Genomic DNA, 21,925 nt, shown 5'->3' on the forward strand with positions numbered 1-21,925 from the left:
ATAAAGTCACACCTGAGGGCAATAAATTCGGATTTGTTCCCATTAAGGTTTCGGAGAAACCCTTAAATCTTATCTTAAAGAAATGCAGGTTTATCTGCAGCAATTGCTTTGTTCTGTTACTCATTATTAAGGGTTTGCATATCATAATGTCACCACTGAGCCTCATTAGCAGATATTTAAAAGCTATCTACAGAAACTGATCTGCACAGACACTCATTGTGGTTTAGGAAGTCTGAGGTCCAGGCTGTGTCCCCATATGGATTGTCCTCCTTTGAGGTGCCCCCACTCCCCCTCAGCATTCACACAGCAACGTGCCAGAAACTCCTGCAGACCACATTTATCAAACCCCAGGCTCAAACCGCAGATATTTGGTCCAGGGGACGCAAACTGAGCATTCCCCACGGAAAAATTAACTTTCTCAGATGAAAATTCCCCCCTCAAAGCCAGACTCGTTTCCCTGGGACACAGGGATGTCTGGCCCAGCCCCAGCAGCACAGGGGGTACCTGAGGCTGATCCACAGGACCACCTGATCCCTTCCTAACGCCTCAGGCCGGTGGCTTCTTGCCAGAATAAGGGACAGAAGCCACATTTATTGCATTCATCTCCATGCCAGGAGACTCCACATGATTTTTATTCCTCCCTTATATAGCACTTCTGTAACTGTTACAGTATTAAAATGATTAACAAAAGCATAAAACTGGAACCAAAACCAAAGGGGTGAGAGTGTCTCCTCCGGCACTCCGAGACCCGGCCCCTGGAACAGGACACGCTCTGCTCTCCCGAGGGAATCAGCTGCCTTTCCCAGGAGCAGGAAGGCACTCAAGGCATGGGCTGCTGTAAGCCTGGCTGGTGGGAATCCTCAAGACCAGTCCTGGTGCTTCACTGGATCAGCACTCTCCGGGCAGGTGCGTTAGATGTCCATGTCAAACTGCTCTTCCTCACCTGCCGAAGGGACAAAACCACAAATGGGTCCCCAGAGTTCCACATCAAATACCAAAGGTTTCAGTGAAGGAGAGACTGGTGGCTGAGCTTCAGAAATGGGGCACTTTGGGCTTAAAGATCTGCATTCGGGCATCAAGGCCGGTGTGAAAACCATCTCGTGGAGCTCTTGTGAAGGTGCCAGCCCTGGGGGACCTTCCTCAGACTGACAAGAGCAGAGGCAGAGAAAATGCCCTTTAAAAAATTTATCCCTACCCCTGGCTGTCCTTGTTAACAGGGAATGTAAAGACCCACGTTGATGCCAATCCCTGGTACGAACCCACACAGGCACATTCCACAACCACTATCCCAACAGCTGCTCCTACAGCCTGACAGGAGCCAGCCAGGGCAGCCAGGATCTGCTCCTGGGCACAGGGATTCTCTGGGAGAGTCACAACCCGGCACCCAGCCTGCATTTCAGGGTGACAGAGGGTCCAGAGAGACACTTGAGGTCACGAGAGTGTGAAGGCATGAGGTGATTCTGGAAACATTCTGCTTGGAGTGAGCAAGGAAGCCAACAGGAGCCTTCAGGACTTTATTTTTAGAGAGAGGATAAGCACTTGCACTTGGTAGCTTCATGTTGCTCCAAGAAATAACCTCAAATAACTCTAAAAACTGTTCTTCAAGAGCAACAGTGGCTCGAGTTGCTGCTTCAGGCCCTCGGTGAAGTGTCCCTGTCACACAGTGGGGTCAGAAACAGGCAGGAGGAATTTACAACTCGTGCTGATATTAAAAACCCCGAGTAAATCCTACTGTGAATTGTAACCTGAAGCTCCAAGCAGCTGCAGCACGGCCCAGGACAGGGAGAGGCAGCAACAGCTGCCTCCTCTGCTCTCTTCACAGGGCTCCTGATCCAGCAGCAGCTTCCCAAACGCTGAATTAACGGGAGTTACAGCAAATCACTCTTAATAACTGAAAAAGTCACGTTGCTGGGGCCCACAGCAGGGCTAAACAACACCAGAACCTCGTCCCCCCCACGACATGGAGCCCACTCTGATTTTCCGAGAAGTCACTGGAGCATTGACCTCGGCTCACTGGAACCTCCTGGCTCCACCCCAGCTCTGGAATTTCTAGGAACCAGCAGGGCACCTCACAGGCTGCCTGCACTCACCTGCGCTCGCTTTCTCCTCACAGTTCTGCACGTGGTGGTTTTCCAGCTTCAGCTCCTCCACGCTGGGGCTGGTGACGCCTGGAATGTCGGGAAGGTCGGAGGGGGGTGTTTTGGCCACCGGGGAGTTGCGGCACTCCATCAGAAACTTACGGTCGTAGATGATCCTGGTACCTGGGGACGGGGGGACAACAGCATGGTCAGGTGTCCCTGCCTGGGGTTGGAGCTGGATGATCTTTAAGGTGCTTTCCAACCCAAACCGCTCTGGGATGCTTGGGTATTTCAGTGATAACTGCGATTTAGCACTCACTGTGCTGCCTCACCACAAAGCCAGGCACTTGAGCACTGTATCTGCAAGTGAAGGTGAAGGCTCCAGTACCCAAGCGCTGCCAGGCAGCTCCAAACCCAGCCCGGTGCTGGAAGCAACAGATCCGGCCCCTTCCACCTCGCTCAAGGTCACCACAACCCCCAGGGCAAACAGAAAATCGAACTGAGTTTCCACCCACGGCTGGAACCAGGGCCAAGAGCTGCAGGTGGGCACCCCAGGACACAGCAGGGGCCAGGACGTGGCAGAGCAGCAGTTACACACCCCCTGCTCGAGGCTTACACGGGGCTGTTAATGCTCCAAGGGTTAACCAGCCCACAGGCTCTCCCTGCCCAGCAGGACAAGCCAGCCCCAGCCCAGCACAGCACAGCACAGCACAGCGAGCCTCTGGGCATGGATTTCTAGGAATACACGGAACAGCCTGTTCCTTGTAAAGGAATTGCATGGAAAAAGCTCCAAAACCACAGGCAGAAAGGGGATCCCTCCAAACAGCCCACAGCCTTAACCCAGGAAGTGCTGGAAAAGCGTCTGCTTTCCAAGGGCTGCACACCCCCCTGGATCAGGTCTGTCCTGCCCTGCTCCCGTTCCAGCCAGAGGGAGAGGAACTTGTCCTTGTGACCTCCCCAAAAGTGTTAACTAGAGTACACATGTGTGGGCAAACAGCTCCCATTACCATCTGTCCTGGAACAGTCAACTCCCTTCGCTTTGAACACTATAAATACAAAATAAATATATATAAACCAGCGTGTCCGGGTGTTTTGTTCCAGCCGAGTTCTGCAGGGGAGTTCCCAAAACACTCAACAACTTCTCACTTCTCACGACTTCTTCTCACTCAGGATTTTGTATTTGAGTTCTTTCACAAGGGAAAGGGGGGGGAAGGATCCAGCCCAACAGGCAGCTGGCTGGGAGAGGGGCGTTGGAATTCCTGGGAAGCTCAGGGAGCAGGACTAAGACAGGGATTCCTGGAACTGCAGCTCATGTACCAGCACCGGGAGCTCGAGGGCTTCCACATCCTCTGACAGCCACGTGCCCAGAGCTCCCAAAATCAAAAGGACTCTGGGCTGCCACAGAGCCACAAACAGGCTCCTTCACACCCCCAGAGCCGAGTTCCCTGCTGCTGTAAGGGAGGTCAGGGTGGATTCAGCAGGAAAACCACACCCCACGGGATGCTCTGCTCCCTGGAAGCCCCCGCAGGCCTCGCTGTGCCCACAGGGCAGACACACAGCCCAGGGCTCACACCCCACATCCTCCAGCAGCTCTGAATCACCCCCTCCCTCCTGCACCCAAATTCCAGCCCCGGGGCTGGGCAGCACACGGTGTCCCCAAACAGGCTGGGACAGCCCCGGGTGGGTCACGGGAGCGCCGTGGGCACTGCCAGGTGGGCACACCCCACCCACAAACACGGCCAGGGCTTCTCCTCAGCTCCAGGCACCCCTCAGCTCCCCGGGGACAAGCAGCTGACAGCCCCCGTTGCTCCACGCCGTTAATTGCTCCTTTCTGCTCTGCAGCTCTTGGCTGAGGCTCAGAAAGCCTCCCGTTCTCCGGCACAACTCCTGCAGGGGCTGCTCTCAGAGGAGGGAACATGCTGGCCAAAACAACCCCAAACCTCAGCTTTTCCGCACACACAAAACCCACCGAGTGAGTCAGCAGTGCCACTTCCCCTTCTGTCCGAATTTTAACCCCTGGAAACCCCTGGTAGATCCGAGGGACCAACAAAACCTCCATCCCGTCCCCGGGCACAGTTTCATCATTCCCGCTGCTTGAATCCATCTGGAAGCGGGTGCAGGGGGGAAATTCTTAAAGGTGTGGGGAAAAAAGCCATCCCAATCCCCTGCTGGGCAGGAGTAGAGGCAGCTGGAATTCCCCACACCGACCCTGTGCCAGGTGCCATCACCTGGAACTGCTTGTTTCGAGGCCAAACTGCCCCAAATAAACACCCGAGCAGGAGAGGGGGACACAAACCCCCTCTGATGGAGGAGCCCTTCCTACAACCTGTTTATTCCTCTTATTTGAGGATCAGATCCCTGAAGATTCCCAGCTCCTGGCAACTCTGGGGCTGCACAGGGCTTGCAGCAAGCAAGGAGAGAACCAGCCCACAGCCTGTTTGCAGCAGTGGAGCTGCCACACGTGCAGAATTTGGAGCAACCTGGGAATAAGAAATAAAGGAAAAGGCCCCAAGGGTTTGCTGACTGCTGGAGAAAACAGCAAATATTAGAGATTAGAATTAATCAGTAACCCGGGGGAAGGCCGGGGGTTGCTCCTTGGGAGGCACAGCCGTGATCCCTGGCCCCATCCCTGGGCAGGTGGGAGCCCCCCGGACCCCTCATTCCCCCTCCGGGCACAGCCGTGTCCAAGACCCCGGGGAAAAGCCCTCCCCAAAGCAAACACCCCCCCAGCCACCCCTTATCAAGGTGGGGACCCCCCCCCCTTCACATCCCCATCCCAGCAAGGGACCCCCAAACCCCCGGGGGCAAAGAGGGGGCTCCCCTTTCCTCGCACTCCTGGGACAGAAGGGGAGCTCCCCCCTCGGCCAAAGCGGGTCCTCCCAGCCCCTCCCGGGCAGCAGGAGCCCCCCAGCCCCCGCCGGTGCCCCGCTCACCGCCCGGCGTGGTCCCGAACACGGTGCCCCCCGGCGTGGTGCTGTAGTCGCCGGGCGGCAGCGGGGCCCCGTCGGGCAGGGCCAGGCACTTGCCGGGGCCCGGGATGTCGCGGCTGGGCGTCTGCCCCTGGCAGCAGCGGCCCGACATGACGGGATCGGGATCACCGGGATCACCAGGACCGGGATCACCGGGATCACCGGGATCGATCGCGGGGACCGCCGCTGCCGCCGCTTCCGCGCCGGGACACGCCCCTTCCGTCGCGCGGGAAAATGGGGCGGGGCTTTGACTGAATATGGGCAGGGGCGGGGCAAGGAGGGGGAGCGTGGGCGTGGTTTAGTCGGGAGGGGCGCGGTTTGACTCAATAGAGGCGTGGCCTTGCACGGGCAGAGGCGGGGCCTGGCGATGGGTGTGGCACTGGGCGTGGCTTAGAGGGCGGCGGGCGGGGTCTGTGTGGGATGTTCTCAGTTCCCCTTCCCGGGCTTGGCCTGCTTCTGTCCCCTATTTTGGGGGATTCCCCCGCCTCGTTCCGAGCCCCCCTGGCCACGCCGGGACCCCCCAGCAGCGCTGCCCCTGCCCCTTCGTGCAGAGGAGGAGGGGGAGCCGCCGTGGGAGGTCCGGGTGGTCCCCGTGGGAGCGCTGTGGGGACAGATGTTTACCCGGCTGGGTGGAGAAACCCCATCCCAAATGGCTCCGCCACCCCCGGGGGGCCCGGGGACAAACGCGGCAGGGGCCGGGGGGAGCCACACACGCCGTGTCCCCGGGGATGCTCCGGTGGGACGGAGCGGTGGAAAAATAGCGTTTGTCTTAAGATTTTATTAAATAAAAGATTTAAGGAGAAGCTGGCGTGCGGCAGGGGGAGCTCAGGGTGGGTCTGGCGGGACCCCCGGGCTGGGCAGGGGGAGGCTGGGGCGTCCAAGGATGAAACCCTGGCACGGAGCCCTCCCGAGCATCCTTGGGACCACCACGGGTACCCGCTGGAAAGAGCCCCTTCAGCCCTTCCCTGCTCTCCCAGCAGTGGCCACAGGGCTCTGCTGACCCTCACCGGACACCGGTCCAGTGCTGACATCTGCTGACGACCGGGATGCCGGGAGCCAGGCTGGATGCCAGCACGAATGCCAGCACACTCCGCCCGCGCTGGAGCACCGTGGGGTCACCGGGGCTGTGGCAGTGCCCGTCCCTCGGTCGGGGCTCGGGGCTGCTCTCCCGGCCCAGGCGGAGGGGGGACACAGCCAGCCCCGTCCTGCCCAAACCATCACCCCGGCTCCAACAGGTGGAGCTCGGTGACCACACGCTGCTCCCGACCCTGGCCCGGGGCCAGGCTCATCCCTGCGGAGCCCTGGGGTGCTGGGGGTCCTCGTGGGGGCTCAGAGCCCTTTCCTCAGGGCAGCATTTTAGTGGCCAAGGCAGTGATCTCCTGCCAGGCTGGGGGGTGGAGGGGGGTGTTTCTGCCCCCTGAGACCCCCGTCAGGCTGCGGTGCCAGGCAGGCAGCCCTCGCCCTGTGCCAGCTGCTGAATCGATTAGTGGGCACTGGGGCAGGAAAACAACATTTCCTGCCACAGAATGACATCAGCAGTGACCCCCAGCCCAGTGAGGCAGCCGCTGCCATTTCCTCCTCCTCCCGGAGAAAGGACCATTACGGGGTCAAGGAGCCAGAGGGGTTGAAAGGTCAGGGTTTAAGGGCACATCCTGGCTGGGGCAGAGTGGGGCCCCTGCTCCAGGGGTCACCTGCCCTCGGTGCCTGTGGGACCCCTGGTTGGGGTGTGCACAGGGACTGGCTGCATTAGTGTGGGAGGAAACCCTCCAGGGAGTTCCAAATCCCACAAAACACCCTCTGTCCTGTTCTGTGAGGCCTGCAGGCATGTCCCCATTGGGGGGAGGGTCCCACTGGCACTTGTGGTGCCCAGGAGACCCCAAAAGGCTTCAGCTGGGCAGCAGGCAGGGGACAGGGATGCTCCTGCCCCTGAGCACCATCTCCAGCTGCTCAGGAGCTGCCTGCAGGCATTGGGTGTTCTACCCACACTACCAGCACCCTCTGGTTACAGCATGTTTCTCTCCAGGGCATTTTATCTGCCCATTCCCTGGGCAGCTCCCAGTGCTGGAAAGCCCTTTGTCATGCTCATGTGACACGAGGTTATCGCCCTAGTGCCTTCTAAATCGGGAGCAGAAGGGCCTCTCCAAGGTGTCTGTCCCTCCACCAGCAGTGTCTTTGCTGCTGACCTGGTGTAAACCACTGGGGGCCGAGCAGGGGTGGGTTTTGGTGAGGGTCTCGCTCCTCCTGGGGAGGGAAATGTGCCTTTTAAGCCATGAAATGCCCCCAGTCCTGGCGTGAGAGCAGCCCCGGGAATGGTGGTGGGGGCATCTCCTGTCCCCAGTACTGACGGGGTGATGGTGGATCCCATCTGGGTGAGGATGTCCCTGTGCTGTGGCATTTCCAGCCCATCCATCTGTGTTTACATTCCCCTCTGATCGCGGCCTGCGATAAGGACAAGCCCGGACAAACCCACATCCCCGCTGCCCGCCCAAGGGCTGTTTGTGCAGATAAAAGTTGCCCCATAAACAAGCCCATCCTGCCTTTGGGAAGGGCATCTCCGCCAGCCCCAGCCCTCGGCAGGAAACCCTCACCAGGGCCCCCCATGTGTCTGTCCCCTGGGCACGGGACAGGGCTGGCACTGCTGGCAGTGCTCAGCACCCCTGGTTGGTTCCTGCTCCTGACATGGGTTAAAAATAACCACCATGGCATGGGATTCACCACGGCAGCCATGGCCAGAGCTGGAGGGGAAGCATCTGAACCCCTCCTCCTCATCCTCATCCTCATCCTCATCCTCCTCCTCCTCCTTCTCTTCATCCACTCGTTGTTGTTGTTGTTTTTCCTCCCTTCAGACATCGGGCTGGAAGCAAACACAACTTGGGATCAGCCCCAGGAGGGGCTGGGGGGGGCTGGGAAGCAGGGAGAGCTGCTGTTGGGTGGTGGGGACACAGCCAGGAGCTTTGGCAGAGGGTTCCTGGGGCAGGGAAGGGAGCAGAGGAGTGGCAGGGGAGGCAGCCAGGCAGCACGTGGCAGTTTGGCCGGTGTCCCATGGCCGTGGCTGGGCTGGCAGGAGGCTCCACGTGGGGCTCTTGGCACTCGATCCCTCCCCATCTCTGCCAACTTCCCCCAAAGCAGCTCCTCTCCCCCAGACCCTCACACTCCCACCCTGCTTTGGGGCAGAGGCAGGAATCCCACTGCCAGGATGCTCCTCTAGCCCTCTTGAAGCCCTGTCTGAGAGCTCAGCTCCCTCCGAGGTTATTTCTGCTGTTGATGTTTTTTTCACGACACTTCCCACACTTTTTGTGAAATCTGTACCCCTGTTATTGCAAACTTCTCCCTCCTTCCCCCCACCCCGACTTGCTTTAGCAATAGCTGCAGGAAAACCAGCTCTAATGGGGAAGGAGCTGTGGAAATGTCTGTAAATCCCCTGCAGGTCCTGATGGCAGCACGAGGACTCTCCCTTCTCTGGGTACTTGCAGAGGAAGGGAGGTGGGACATGTCTGAAATGAAACCCTGCTGTGAGGTGTGATAGAAGCGTCAGAAATTGGGAATATCTGCCCACAGGCATTGCTCTGGCTGCTGCTGTGGGCTGCCGTGGGCTTTCCCCACAGTAACGTGGGAAAGAAAACAGCTTTATTACAATTTATTTTTTAATCTGAAATCATAATTGCGCAGGGATCTGGGGGGCAGGAGCAGGACCTGAGATTGCCTTAGCGCAGCCTTTGACACTGGCTGGGTTTCAGGATCCAGATGCCCCTTTCCCTCGTTCTCACAAGGCTGCCACGGCCTCAGGAAGAGCTGCAGTCCCATGGCAAGTGGCCCTGCCCGGCCTCAGACTGCTGCTCCGGGATGGTCCTGGAGGGAGATCCCTGCCTCCATCTCCTCTCTGATGGGAAACCCCATCTGTCCCCCCAGATCCACCCTGGGGTGCCCCAAGGAGAAGCCCACCAGCCCTGCCCAGCCCCTGAAGGGCAGCACGGCTCCATCCTCGGAGCTGTGTGTGCGCAGGGCAGAGCGCTGTGGGAACGGGCTGATCAACAGGGAGCGGGGTGACCTCAGCCCCGGCGGCAGCTCCCACCTCGCGGGTGCCCAGGCTGCCTCTGTCATCACCAGCGAGCCACTCGCTCCCAGGAGCTTCTCTTGGAAAACAGGATGTGAGTGTGTGAGACGAGGAGCTCCTGGAGACGGGGGAGCTCGGGGGAGCTCAGAGCCCCCCGGGGCACAGCGCTCACCCCGAGCCGGGGTGGCACTCCAAGCAGCTTGCTTGAGAGTCAGTGAAACAGCATATTTTTACTCTTTTTTATGGTTGTGACAAAGAGATGTTTCCCTTCCTGCCCAAGCCCTGGCTGTCCTGGTGCTGCAGATCCCAGAGCTGTGCCTGCCTTTGCTGGGGGAGGAGGGTTTATGTGGGGACCAGAGTTTATGTGGAGCTTCCTGCAGGCTTCCTGGGACAGGCAGTACCCAGGGGTTAAAGCTCCATCACAGCGTGTTTATGTGCTGACAAGGAAACGTGATGACAGAGAATCCCAAACAACTTCAAAGCAAGATTTGTGGATTTGATATGGAAACTATTCGGAAAGTCTCAGTGAGGAGGGAGAGCCCCCCACTCACCACCACTGTGGACACACAGCCCGAGCAGGACCCACTCCCAAAGAACAGCCTGGCCACAGAGCCCGTTCCATGGAGCCCAGAGCTTCCTCCCTGGATGGGAATTTGGGGTAAAATGATGCTACTCTGCTCAGGCAGAGAGAAGAGCATCACACGGTCCTCCTGTGCTGTCCCCAGTGTCCCCAAGGGCCCTACATCCCAGGCAGGGACTTCTCTGCAACCTTGAGACCCATCCCACATCTTGGCGAGGGGAGGGTAGTGCAGCCCCCCAGTGCCATCCCAGAGGTGCCTGAGACTCCCCAGGCTGTGGGGGTGAACCCCTCCCCTGCCCCTGCCCTTTACTCTGGGCTGGAGACTTGTCCCAGCACAGCTCTGGCTCGGAATTCCATGGCACAGGCAACTCTGTGCAACACGAGCCTGGCTCGGGAGCAGCTCTGGCACCCACTGGTGCTGCTGCAAAGCTGAGCTGCATCTCTCTGGGTGCTGCTGTGCCTCTCCCTGCTCTGCCACCTGCACCCAGGGGAAAGTCTGGACAGACAGACCCCCGAGGGCTCAGTGGGCAGTTTTGGTGCCTTCACTTGCCAGGTTGGGGTTGCTTTAGGACCCTCTGCTTTGGTGGGGAGCTGAGGAAGTTGAAGCAGAGGGCAGAGGGGGACACCGGTGTCCCCACTGTCAGCATGCTGATGGCAGCGAGCAGCGACACCGCTGTGACTCCGCCGTGTGATGGGTTTATCTCTTGTCCTGTTCCGAGTATGCAGCCACATGCCAGGGAGGGAGAGAGTTCCCAGCTATAAAAAGCTTTTGTTTTATCCATAGCTGCTACTTGAGCTCTCACCCCTCGGCCTCCGTGGCCAGGCAGAGCCTGTGAGCCCTCAGATGTGTCTGGGACCAGCTCAGGCATCTGTTTCCTCTCTCCAAACACATCCATGGGCACCACGAGCTCCTTGTGCTGCCCAGCAAGGAGAGTGGCACTGCCTGCTCCCTGCATCCCATCTCCCCCCCCAAGGAGGGATCTTCCCCAGTTCATCCTGACTCTCTATGTATAAAGGAGTATCTTTAAATACCCATTGTTTATTCTGTATCAACAGCCAAAGGAGCCGCTCTGATCCACGGCATAAACAGACTTTCCCAGGGTTTTCTAAACAACACTTGACCCTCTGACCAGCACTTCCTACAGGGTCTTGCCAGGGCTGGCTCTGCCTCCCCTGCTGCCAGTGGCCATGCAGGTAGGGCCAGGGCAGTGGTTCTGGGGATGGAGAAGGGGAGAAGATGCTTCCCCTGGGCTGGAGGGAGCAGAAAGCGTCTCCATCCCTGCAGGGGCTCGGGTCAGGGCTCTGGAGCAGTGGGGATGGGGGTCAGGGCTGGGCAAGACCCAGCACCTCTGTGCTTCAGTTTTTCCAGCTGTAAAACTGGGACAAAGATCCGGGGCCACGTTACTTCCCCTGCGGTGATGAAAGGCCTGGGAGTCTCCCTTCCTCTCCTCAGTCCTGTCTGCTCCTTGGGAAGCAGGGAGGGCGCCGAGCTCCCCTGCCTGGGAGTGGGAGGAAAAGCCTAATTTGAATTCCAGAGAGAAGACATCAGGAGGGTGGGTTGGATGCCTGCTTGGCCCCTGGGGAACACGTGGCTGTCTGTCCCACTGCGGGCAGTGTGTCTGTCCGTGGGAGCTCCCTGCAGGGCACAGCGGGGTGGGGATGACCAGAAAGTGCCAGGAGGGACTGCCTGCAGGAAAACGTGTGGTAAAACCCCTGGGCTGAGTCCTACAGCCCCTGTGGTGCCCAGGAGCCAGAGCACAGCCCAGCTCTGCCAGGTGGGCATGAGTTGGGTCGGGGCTACCTGGGGAGTGGAGGTGAGGATGGAAAGAGGAGGGAAGGATGGGAAGCCACTCTGGTCAGCCAGCAGAGTGGTGGCAGAGCCGGGCATCCTGCTCAGTGCTTGTCCTCTGCCAGCTCCGTGGACCCAAGCCCAAAGCCCTCGTTTATCCATGGACGTTCCCACTGGTGCTCTTGCTTTACTTTCCAGACACAAATCCAGCTCTGTGGGCTGATCCACACTGGAATCAGGTGTGCAGCCACACTGGACAGATGATGACACCCCTGCACACACCATGTGCACCATCCTGGAGCCAGGAGAAACCTCCCTGCAATTCCCAGCTTGGCCCCAGCCAGCAGCAAATGCTGGGGCTGAGAGATGAGCAGGGCTGGATCAATCCCTTGGCTCAGGACTTTGAAAAAGCAAAACAGCCTCATAAAGATCAGGCTCGTAAAACCAGGGCTCTGCTTTGTGAGCTCATGAATGGGAAGAAATGCCAACCAGATAGTTTTTACACATATTTTTTTCCTCTCTGTCAACATTCCCACATTTGGCTGAAACTTCAAAATGCCACATTTGGAGAGCGCCTGTCTTAAAAGTTCCAGTATTTGTATAAACAGCTGATAGAGAAAGAAATGACCCACTCTGGAGTCTGCCCAGAGTGGGGCCCCCAGAGCCTTCCAGATTTTTGGTGTCCCCTCACTGCCACGTGTGAGTGGGCAGGGAGTGTGGATGGGGGTCTTGGGGGTCTCCAGATATCAGCACCTGCCCAAATTCAGGAGGGGAAGCAATGATGCTGGAAAGGAGGTTCAGGCAATAAATGTGTAGATGAAGTAGTGATTGTGGCCCTGGGCATCGTCTTTGGGAGCAAAGCTGTCACCTTGCCATCCCTCCGCTGATGTTCAGGGGGAACAGGGGGGTCACTGTCCCCACCAGGAACAGCCTGCCCTGCCCAGGGAGAAGGTCACAGGGGGAGTAGGACACAGCAAAGCCCTGGGGTGCACAGTGAGGGGTGAGAGCAAGGGGGGCAGGGTGAGAGCTGAGGTGTGGGGAGAGGGACCAGAGCACTGGTGAGGGGGGCACAAAGGGGTGAGGATGCACAGAGAAAGACGAGGCACGCAGTGAGGGGCTGCTGTGTGTGGAGATCAAGAACAGACGGGTGGGACCGGGGACGCGGCGAGGGGCTGGAGGGCACGGGGAAAGGCTCCCGGCGGGGATGCCGGGGGGAGCAGGACGGGCCGGGACACCCCATCCGGGGGGGAGGCGATGTCATCGCCCGCTCCTCTCCCCTCGCCGTCCGGAGCGGGCAGCCCGGGGCCGCCCCGCGCCTTTAAAGGCTCCTCCTCCGGCGCGGAGGGGACCCGGCCCCGCCGGTCCGCCCCGAGGGCTGCGCCGGGAGCGCGGCGGGGAGCGCACGGCGGGGCGCGGGGCCGGCGCCCCCAGCCCGGCGGAGATGAGCCCCCTCCCCGCGGGCAACGGCAGCGCCTGGGGGGGCTCCGGCAACTGCAGCGGGGCCGGCAGCCTGGGCCGGCAGTGGGTGCTGGGGGCCGCCCTCAGCCTCACCGTCCTGGTCATCGTGGCCGGCAACTTGCTGGTGATCGTGGCCATCGCCAAGACGCCGCGGCTGCAGACCATGACAAACGTCTTCATCACCTCGCTGGCGTGCGCCGACCTCATCATGGGCCTGCTGGTGGTGCCGCCGGGGGCCACCATCCTGCTGAGCGGCCACTGGCCCTACGGCACCACGGTGTGCGAGCTGTGGACGTCGCTGGACGTGCTGTGCGTCACGGCCAGCATCGAGACGCTGTGCGCCATCGCCGTGGACCGCTACCTCGCCATCACCTCGCCGCTGCAGTACGAGGCGCTGGTCACCAAGGGCCGGGCGCGGGCCGTGGTGTGCCTGGTGTGGGCCATCTCCGCCTTCATCTCCTTCCTGCCCATCATGAACCACTGGTGGCGGGATGGGGCGGACGAGCAGGCGGCGCGCTGCTACGACGACCCGCGCTGCTGCGACTTCGTCACCAACATGACCTACGCCATCGTCTCCTCCACCATCTCCTTCTACGTGCCCCTGCTCGTCATGATCTTCGTCTACGTCCGGGTCTTCGCCGTGGCCACGCGGCACGTCCGGCTCATCGGCAAGGACAAGGTGAGGTTCCTGCAGGAGCCCCCCAGCCCCACGTCCCGGAGCAGCCGGCGGAGGAGGCCGTCCCGCCTGCTGGCCATCAAGGAGCACAAGGCGCTCAAGACCCTGGGCATCATCATGGGCACCTTCACGCTCTGCTGGCTGCCCTTCTTCGTGGCCAACATCATCAAGGTCTTCTGCCGGCCGCTGGTGCCGGATCAGCTCTTCCTCTTCCTCAACTGGCTGGGCTACGTCAACTCGGCCTTCAACCCCATCATCTACTGCCGCAGCCCCGACTTCAGGAGCGCCTTCCGCAAGCTGCTGTGCTGCCCGCGCCGCGCCGACCGCCGGCTCCACGCCGTGTCACAGGACCTGCAGCGCTGCCCCTGTGCCTTCAGCCCCCGGGGAGGCCCCCCAGAGGACAGCAAGGCGGCCCCCGGGTGCCCCGGGGAGGACGGCGAGGCTCGGGGCTGCAGCAGCAGGACAGAGGAGACGCCCTCGGCCCAGGGCAGTGGGCAATGGCAGCGGCCACTGGGCGAGTCCCGGTCGCAGGGCACCCAGACCACGCTGTGCTCGCAGCTTGACGAGTAGGTACCGGCAGGCACTCACTCGGGGGGACTCAGGGTGTCCAGCCCTTTGGGGAGTGACTGGGGGGGCTGTCAGTGGTGGGCCCATGCTCTGATAGCCCAGTTCAGAGCTGGAGGGCAGGCAGACCCTGGAGCTGAGGGGGCAGGCAGACCCCGGGGTGCATGGGAGAGGTGCTGGGGTGTGGGACTGGGAACCACTGCCCTCTCCTTTTATGTTTCCCTAAAACACCTCCACATGACAGCATGGGGTTTTTCCACCCTGAATTTTTTTTTATTAGTATGACAAAATTGGAGTTATTCTGGTTACTGCGGATTTTAACCGTGTTTCTCTGGTCAAAAGCTCTTCTGATGCCTGAGGGCAGGAGAGGTTCCTTCCAGTAGCAGTGTGCAGAGAGAGGAGCCAGAGGTGTTCCCTGGGATTCACTGGTGCTGAGAACACGGGGTGGTGAGGGGTGGGAAGGGTCTGGGCTCCCACTCGCTGTGCTGTTTCAGGTTTGCTGGCAGAGACATGCCCGTGGGTCCGTCCGTCTGACCGGGAGCAGCCGGGAGCAGGGAGGAGAGTGAGTGTTTCCCCTGGCCAGGCCATCACCCCTCCAGCCTCTCCTCTGCCCTCCCTGGGGAGCGCAGCCCGTGGCCAGCCCACGGTTTCGGGCACGTGAGCCCCGTGTCAGCCTGGGCTGCTGCCTCCTTGGCTTACTGGGGCTCCAGACCTTGTGTGTGGTGCTCCTGGATCCCCCTCCGTGCCCGCTGGGGTGGTGGCTGTGGGTCCCTGTCCCCAGTCGAGCCCGGTGGGTGACCCCGTGTCACCTCCCACGCTCTTTTTGCAGGGCTGGGGACGGAGAAGCAGCACCGGGGGTGACGGTGCTGGAAGGACCCTCTGGTGCACTCACCGACCTGGAGAGGAGGGGGATCTCCCTCGGGAACGCTGGTGGTTTCGGGACAACACCGGCTCCTCTGTGCCATTGGTGCTGGAGACCTGGAGCTGGGGAAAAGCTCTGGAGCTGCTTGCCAAGGGGCAGCATGGCCTCGGGGATGTGTGGACAGGGGACAAGCTCCCACCCAGGGTGCTCCTGACATGGCTGGCAGTGGGATGTGGAGACTGGCAGTGGGATGTGGAGACTGTCAGTGGGATGTGGAGACTGGCAGCTCTGCTCTCTTGAAGGATGAACAGCTTCATCGTTCCAGGCTTGGCCAGTTTCAGACAGTCCATCTGGAAGGGAGAAGAGCTTCCTGCACACACAGGCCCTTCCAAGGATTTCCATCCCTGCCCTAGCTGCTGCATTCCAGGGCTGGGTGCGATCCCAGGAGCTGCAGCAATGCCTTCAGCACAGGAAAGGCTCAGGGGAGCAAGGGGAGCTCTGAGCACGAAGGACTTCTCAAACCAGGCAATTATGACCTTGTCAGGTCTCCTCCAGTTCCTCCCTGTCATTCGGGGCAGGTTCCATGTCTGTGCTGCCCTGGGGATGGGAGGGGAGGAGGATTCTCATCCCACACGTGCCCAGATGTGCCCTGCCCACGCCACGCGGCCATGCAGCACCCGTGGGCGTGAGTTGGTGTAAATACATCATTGCAGTGACTGTACAGGTTTTGTCCTGGTTTGTGTCCCCCCCCCCCACTGTGTGAAATAAACCTTTGAATCTTCGTGATGCCTCCACATCCCTCCCAAGCAGAGGGGTGCAGTTCCTGGGGGGCTGCCTGAGGCTCAGGGGGTGCATCCCCCTTCCCAGGGGCTGTGGCTGGCAGAGAAAAGCCAGGCTCTAGGCATGCCATGGTGCCAACCCCTAGCCCTGCCACACGTCCCTACACCCTGAAGGGGCAGGCAGAGCTGACAGAGGTGCCCAGTGCCACCTCCTGGCGCCAGGGAAATCCCAGCTTCTGCACAGGAACTGGGACCTGGGCTGCCACAGGGTCTGCCTGCCCTGCTGGGACCCTCCCCTGGTGTGTTTTGCTTTTAACACCCTGCAAGGATGAAATCACTAAATAAAGAGAATAAAAGCAGCTCGTGGCGAGTGTACCCATTTCAAAGCCTCAGACCCCAGTCTGGTAGCTCTGGTGGCTCTCAGGGGGCTCATTTCTGATCCCAGCAGCTGTCCCCAAGCACAAACAGGTTCTGTGTGTCCCCTAGCTTACATGACCTCATCCTCCCACGCAGCCCATGAGGTGTTCTTTTACCCCCCTGAAGATGGGTGTATGAGTGACTCCCCATGCAGCAGAGGCAAAGGGGGGCTGGCCCAGGGAATAGGGGGCCCAGGGAATAGCGGGCCCAGGGTTCTGCAGGTCCCCCTGGCAGGGCTCTAATCAAGCTAAAGTGGGCTCAGATGGGTTGTGGGTGCTGCTGCAGGGTGTGAGGGGGTGGTGGGTGTCCACCTGTCTCCACCTGCACTGCATTCCCAGCTTTCACCTCCCTGGGGTTGCCCTTCCCCTTATTAGTGGTGCTGTGGCAGGTACTTGTTCCTCTGTGGGTGCTGCTTTCTCTGCTGTTTGTCTCACAGGAGCTGGTCACTGCTGTCAGATCTGCTGTGGAGGATGGACACCTCGCTTTCCTTCTCCCTGTTGCTACCAGAGGAGAAGCCTGTGGCTGAACTGTGGGGTACGGAGCTGTGAGCCCCGGGATGCTCTGGGGGCACCTGGTGGCAGGAGTGGGTGGGGGGACAGTGGCTGTGCTCTGCAGGCAGCCAGGCTGGGTGTGAGCCCCCTTTTCCCTTGGAGTGCCCAGCTGGGAAAGCCTCCCCTTTGTTTCTGTGAGGGGGGGGCAGCTGTGCAAGCACAGGCTGTGCCATCCCCCAGGCTGCCAGCTGGGTGCCGGTGCCCGGAGCTGCGTGGTGAAGGAGGCTGATGACTTGTTGGAGCACCTGCTGCTGCTGAGAACGGTGAGATCCGGGCCTTGCCAAGGAGCTGCCAGAGCCCCAGCTGGCGGCTCCGTGCCATGGGCTCTCTGCTCGGCCCCACAGATCTGCCTGGGGGCCGACGCCGGGGACGAGCTGCACGTGGTGGCTGTTGACTCCAAAAACGCCTCCGGGGAGCACAGGCCGGTGCCCATCGCCACGCTGCGGAGCTCGGTGCTGCCCATGGTAAGGGTGCCCGTGGGGTGACAACATCACCTCCTGCTGGGCTCGGGGGGTCTCTGAGCTCTGTCTCTTTGCAGATCAGCCTCAGAGCTCTGGAGCTGGTCCCTCCTGTCACCTTTGTGCTCCAGTGTGGGTCTGGGCCAGTCTATCTCAGCGGGCAGCTTGTCACCTGTGAGTGTCACCAAGCTGTGAGGTCAGGGTGGGCACGTGGGCCGAGGGTCCCACGGCAGCTCTTGTGGCAGTTCGTGCTCTCTGCTTTGCCCCAGGGTTGGAGGGAGGGCTACTCGGGGGGCAGTTGGTGCTTGCTGGGAGTTGTGGGCTGGCCAGGGTGGTCTGTGCCAGTTTCCCTGCTGTGGGGTGGGAGGGTGTCCGTGTTCCTGCTCGTGGGATGGGATTTGCAGCCGAGGGGCTTCACCCCCCTCGGTCAGTCAGGGCCACCCCTGCTGCAGCCCTGCCTCTTCTCTCCCCAGTGGAAGATGATGTCAGCTCTGAAGATGAGGAGGAAGAGCTCTCGGAGGAAGACGCAGGAGATGAAGATGGTGATGGGGGATCGTAGAATAGGGGCAGCTCAGAGAAGTCTGAGTGGAGCTGGTGTGGTGGTGGGGACACCCCTTGACAGAAGCTGCCAGTGCTTTGTGCCAGACGTCACAGAGGGACACAAACTGTCTGGGCTTTGAGTATCATTCCTTGTCTCCTCTCCTTGACCCCTCTATTGCTCCCACGTTCAAAGAAATGCTTTTTTTTTTTTTTTTCCTTTTTTTTTTGGTGATAAAAATGGGAAAATGCAAATACCCTGGGGTCAGTCTGGACTGTGCTCTGGTGCTCCTGTGTCACCTGCTCTCCTGTCCCTCCCTCCCTGCCTCCTCTTGGGAGAACCTATTCCACACATGTCTCTGATGTGGGGCTGGGCAGAGGTCCCAGCGAGCAGCCCCTGGGGAGCTGTGGGCTGCTGCCAGGACAGGAGTCCTGGGACCTCTCCAGCTCCAGCATATCTGGAGGAGAAGAGCTGCACTGTGCTGTTGCTCTGCCTCCTCAGCCCGGCACAGCCCTGGAACCAGTTATCCTGCCAGCTCCTGCCAGGTAGTGCTCCTTGTGTTCCAGGAGGAATCTCTCCCACGTGCCTGTTGGGATCAACGCGCAGCCCTGCCCCTGCACAAAGCCACACACACACATCCCTGTACATACACCTGTGCACACCTGTGCACACCTGTACACACCTGTGCACACCTGTACATCCATGCACCTGTACATACATACACACCCTGTATACCTGTACTGACACCTGTTCACACCTGTTCACACCTGTACATCCATGCACCTGTAACATCACACACCTGTACATACACACACCCCCTGTATATCTGTACTGACACTTGTACTGACACCTGTTCACACCTGTACATCCATGCACTTGTAACATCACACACCTGTACATACACACACCCCCTGTATATCTGTACTGACACCTGTACTGACACCTGTGCACACCTGTTCACACCTGTACATCCATGCACCTGTAACATCACACACCTGTACATACACACACCCCCTGTATACCTGTACTGACACCTGTACTGACACCTGTGCACACCTGTTCACACCTGTACATCCATGCACCTGTACACGAAAACCCCTGAGCGCACCTGTAACATCCCACACCTGCACATACACACATCCCCGTACACACACCTGTGCATCCCTGCACACACACACCTGTACCCACCTGTGCATACCTGTACACACCTGTACACACACCTGCACACACCTGTACACACACCTGCACACACCTGCGCACACCTGGATGACTCACCCCGCCCCTCCCAGTCCCCGCCCACCCCGCGCTCTCGCGAGAGGGGCGGGGCGGGCGCACCGGGCGGCTCCGCTCCCGGTCCCCTTCCCTTCCCAACCCATCCCATCCCGCTGCCACCCCATTCCCACTCCCGTCCCGGCCCCGCTCCCGCCATGGCGGCCGCGGGCTGGGCGCCCACCCACGCGCGGGTGACGGTGCTGCGGGCGCGGGGGCTGCGCTCCAAGGCGGCGGGCGGCGGCGGCAGCGACGCGTACGCGGTGATGGCGCTGGGCCGCGACAAGTTCCGCACGTCGGTGGCCGAGCGGTGCCGGGGGGAGCCGCTGTGGCGGGAGGAGGCCACGTTCGAGCTGCCCCCGCGGCCCGCGCTCCGCCTCACCGTCCTGCACCGCGCCCTCACCGGCGCCGACAAGTTCCTGGGCCGGGCAGAGGTGGACCTGGCGGCGCTCAGGGACGACGGCGGGCGGCGGCACACCAGGTGGGACCGGGGGGGGACACCGGGGGACACGGGGGGGGACCGAGGGGAGCACAGGGAGGGATGCGCTGGGCACCACAGGGACCGCGGAGAAAGGATGGAGGGGACCCTCTGTGCCCCACGGAGGCTGGGGAGGGGTTGGGGGTGCCACGAAGAGGGGTGCGGGGGCTCCTGGGTTCCACGGGAGCTGGGGAGAGGGATGAAGAGGGGGGACCCTCTGAGCCCCTCCAGGGTCTGGTGCTCTGTGGGGACCCCCAGTTCCCCTTGGGATGTCGCTGATCCTCGTGGAAACCTCTGTGCATCACAGGCATGTGTGGATCTGGTGGGGAACCCTTATGCCCCATAGGGGACTCGGGTTCTCTTGGGGGACGCTCATGCCCCACGGGTACCCCTCAAGCCCCCTAAAGTGCCCATGGGGTGAGCCCTTGGGGCAGGGTCTCCCCCAGTGTGGGTGAGCCCCCTATAGCTCCTGGACGAGGCTGGGGAAACATGTCCAGAGCTTTTCCAGGCAGTCCTGCCTGGTCCTTGGGTTTGACTCTTCACTATTTCCGTGTGTGTGCTGACGCTGTACCCAGGGAACAGCCAGGCCGGCTCCCGAAACCTGGTGTCCTCGGAATGCTGCCTCCCTGCAGCGGGGAACCAGCGCAGGCTCCGCCAGCTGCTTATTTATTTTTCCTTAATAAACACTTAGCGCGTGTCAGGGTGGATATTTCCATGTTCCACGGGCTGCCCTCGGTGCTGTCAGCAGGACACCGAGCCGGGGTCGTTAATGCCCAGCTCCAGCTCTGTGTCACACTCGCTGCTTTGAACATAAACAGCGGGGCGGTGAAATCCAGGGGTGGTTCCTGGGAGGGTTTTACTGGGAGTCAGCAGCCTTGTAATGTGGCTGGTGAGTCACCTTCCTCCCCTGGCTCACCTGAGCAGGCCCAGGAGCTGCCGCCTTGCCTGACGAAGCTGTCGACCCTAGTCAAGGCTTAATTAGGCCGTGGGTTCATTAAGGCTGTGTCAGGCACTGCTGTGTTTACACTGCAGAGCCCAGCGTGCCCTGGGTCAGCAGCGCTCGGGGCCTGCGCCTCGAGCCCTCGGCGGGTGCCTTTGTGTCTGTCTGGGCAAAGGAGAATCGAGGGGGAGGAGAAAAGAAAACACAGCTTTGGTGTTCCTGGGGAAATTTCCCGATGTTTTCGGTTGTTTCCAGCCCTCAACTTCCTGTTTGAAGCATGTTTCGTCCTGGCTGCCGTGCTGATGTGCGGCTGCAAAGGGCTGGTTTTATTTGGAAAATAAATACACGTGGATCTGCAGGTGCTCACGGACACAATTAATGTCATTAATGTGGGGTTTCTGTGGTTTTGGGGGTTGTCAGTCCATAATTTCCTTCTAGTGGGGCTATGTTTGGTCGGGGCTGGGCTGCCTTTGCTGAACACGTCGTTTGCTCCCGGGCAGGGAGCACACGGGATCAATTGTGGCACCGAAGCCCTGTGAGCACAGGATGCTCCTAGAAACCACGGGTTTGGAACAAAAGTGCCCAGTGCTGGCTCATATTAAAGGCAAAGGATCTGTGATTCCCAGGCTGCAGCTTCAGGGACCGGGCAAAGCCTCAGTCTCTTGATAAAATCCCTTCCCCTCAGTGCCTTGCAGCTCCAGGCTGGAAGTTGTGGATGGCCAGGTTGGATGGGGCATCCACAGCTTCTCTGGGCAACCTGTGCCAGGGCCTCACCACCTTGACAGGGAAGAATTTCTTCTGTATATCCCTCTGAACTGTAGCAGATTCCTGAATCCACCCCCTTCAGTAATCCTCATTACTTTTGACTTTTTCCTGGAGCAAATTGCCTTTTCCTGTTCTCTTTCTTGTTGCTTCCAGTGCACTCTCAGAGTCTGAGGTGCAAGTTTGATGGTGAGGCACATTTGCGTGCTCTGTTTTCCTCCATAATTTTCCTGTTCCATCTGGTGAGGAGGAATAAACCCCCATTTTCCAGGCAGCCTTTCCCGTGGGTTCTGTGGAGCTGGGAATTCTGCAGCTCCAGCAAGAGACAAAACCCCAGTGGTGTGCAGTGCTGATAATTCTCTTTCCTGGCCCACATGTGGTTTGAGAGTCACTGAGTGGCGGTTGAGGGCATGTGGATGGTGGGATTGTGGTTTGGGGTGCCCTGAGCACTCGCCACACAGAGCTTGATGTTCTGGAGCCGTTTTTTGGGAAGGGACGTGGCTGTGTCTGAGCAGTGTCCTTCCTGGTGCTCCCTGATCAGTCATGAGCTGGGGGAGGTGGGTGGAAATCCCCAGCGGTCTGCAGGGCTGGGGTTGGCTCTCTCCTGCTGATTAGGGGTTCCTTGGCTTAAGAGGCATTAAGGAGCTGGAATGAAAGGTATGAGGGTGTGGGACGCGTGTGCAGCTCTTGGTACCGAGCCTCG

At 60.0% G+C, this 21,925-nt stretch overlaps 3 protein-coding genes across 4 annotated transcripts; 2 read left to right on the plus strand and 1 right to left on the minus strand.

Annotated features, from left to right (window-relative positions):
* Nucleotides 1–589: 589 nt before the first annotated feature.
* On the minus strand, nucleotides 590–5,240 carry EIF4EBP1 (eukaryotic translation initiation factor 4E binding protein 1). 2 transcript variants are annotated; one of them, XM_027901202.1, is made up of 3 exons: nucleotides 5,012–5,240; nucleotides 2,091–2,261; nucleotides 590–946 (listed from the first exon to the last, which is right to left on the minus strand). In XM_027901202.1, the coding sequence occupies exons 1-3, from the start codon at nucleotides 5,157–5,159 to the stop codon at nucleotides 912–914; spliced, it is 354 nt and encodes a 117-aa protein (XP_027757003.1). In that variant the 5' UTR covers nucleotides 5,160–5,240; the 3' UTR covers nucleotides 590–911. The 2 variants fall into 2 exon arrangements, with proteins under 2 accessions (XP_027757003.1, XP_027757004.1); XM_027901203.1 differs by having other exon boundaries at nucleotides 590–943; nucleotides 5,012–5,237.
* Nucleotides 5,241–12,911: 7,671 nt separating this feature from the next.
* Nucleotides 12,912–14,702, plus strand: ADRB3 (adrenoceptor beta 3). Its single transcript, XM_027901205.1, has 2 exons — nucleotides 12,912–14,170; nucleotides 14,663–14,702. The coding sequence occupies exons 1-2, from the start codon at nucleotides 12,912–12,914 to the stop codon at nucleotides 14,700–14,702; spliced, it is 1,299 nt and encodes a 432-aa protein (XP_027757006.1).
* A 1,994-nt stretch (nucleotides 14,703–16,696) lies between these two features.
* On the plus strand, nucleotides 16,697–17,794 carry LOC114066501 (nucleoplasmin-like). The gene is made up of 5 exons (XM_027901238.1): nucleotides 16,697–16,760; nucleotides 16,958–17,040; nucleotides 17,122–17,241; nucleotides 17,316–17,409; nucleotides 17,709–17,794. Exons 1-5 carry the CDS (start codon nucleotides 16,697–16,699, stop codon nucleotides 17,792–17,794), a joined length of 447 nt encoding a protein of 148 aa, XP_027757039.1.
* The last annotated feature ends 4,131 nt before the right edge of the window (nucleotides 17,795–21,925 follow it).

Source organism: Empidonax traillii, unplaced genomic scaffold, assembly GCF_003031625.1.
Source record: "Empidonax traillii isolate 1590-97213 ecotype Southwest subspecies unplaced genomic scaffold, ASM303162v1 scaffold766:size301553, whole genome shotgun sequence".
Taxonomy (NCBI): domain Eukaryota; kingdom Metazoa; phylum Chordata; class Aves; order Passeriformes; family Tyrannidae; genus Empidonax; species Empidonax traillii.

Coding starts and splice junctions, on each gene's coding strand:
- ADRB3 (XM_027901205.1), top strand. CDS start 12,912: ATGAGCCCCCTCCCCGCGGGCAACGGCAGCGCCTGGGGGGGCTCCGGC. Junction 14,171..14,662: donor CTGTGCTCGCAGCTTGACGA/GTAGGTACCGGC, acceptor GTGCTGTTTCAG/GTTTGCTGGCAGAGACATGC.
- EIF4EBP1 (XM_027901202.1), bottom strand. CDS start 5,159: ATGTCGGGCCGCTGCTGCCAGGGGCAGACGCCCAGCCGCGACATCCCG. Junction 2,262..5,011: donor GTTCGGGACCACGCCGGGCG/GTGAGCGGGGCA, acceptor CCCCGTCCCCAG/GTACCAGGATCATCTACGAC. Junction 947..2,090: donor TGAGGAGAAAGCGAGCGCAG/GTGAGTGCAGGC, acceptor TTGTCCCTTCGG/CAGGTGAGGAAGAGCAGTTT.
- LOC114066501 (XM_027901238.1), top strand. CDS start 16,697: ATGGACACCTCGCTTTCCTTCTCCCTGTTGCTACCAGAGGAGAAGCCT. Junction 17,041..17,121: donor ACCTGCTGCTGCTGAGAACG/GTGAGATCCGGG, acceptor TCGGCCCCACAG/ATCTGCCTGGGGGCCGACGC. Junction 17,410..17,708: donor CAGCGGGCAGCTTGTCACCT/GTGAGTGTCACC, acceptor TTCTCTCCCCAG/TGGAAGATGATGTCAGCTCT.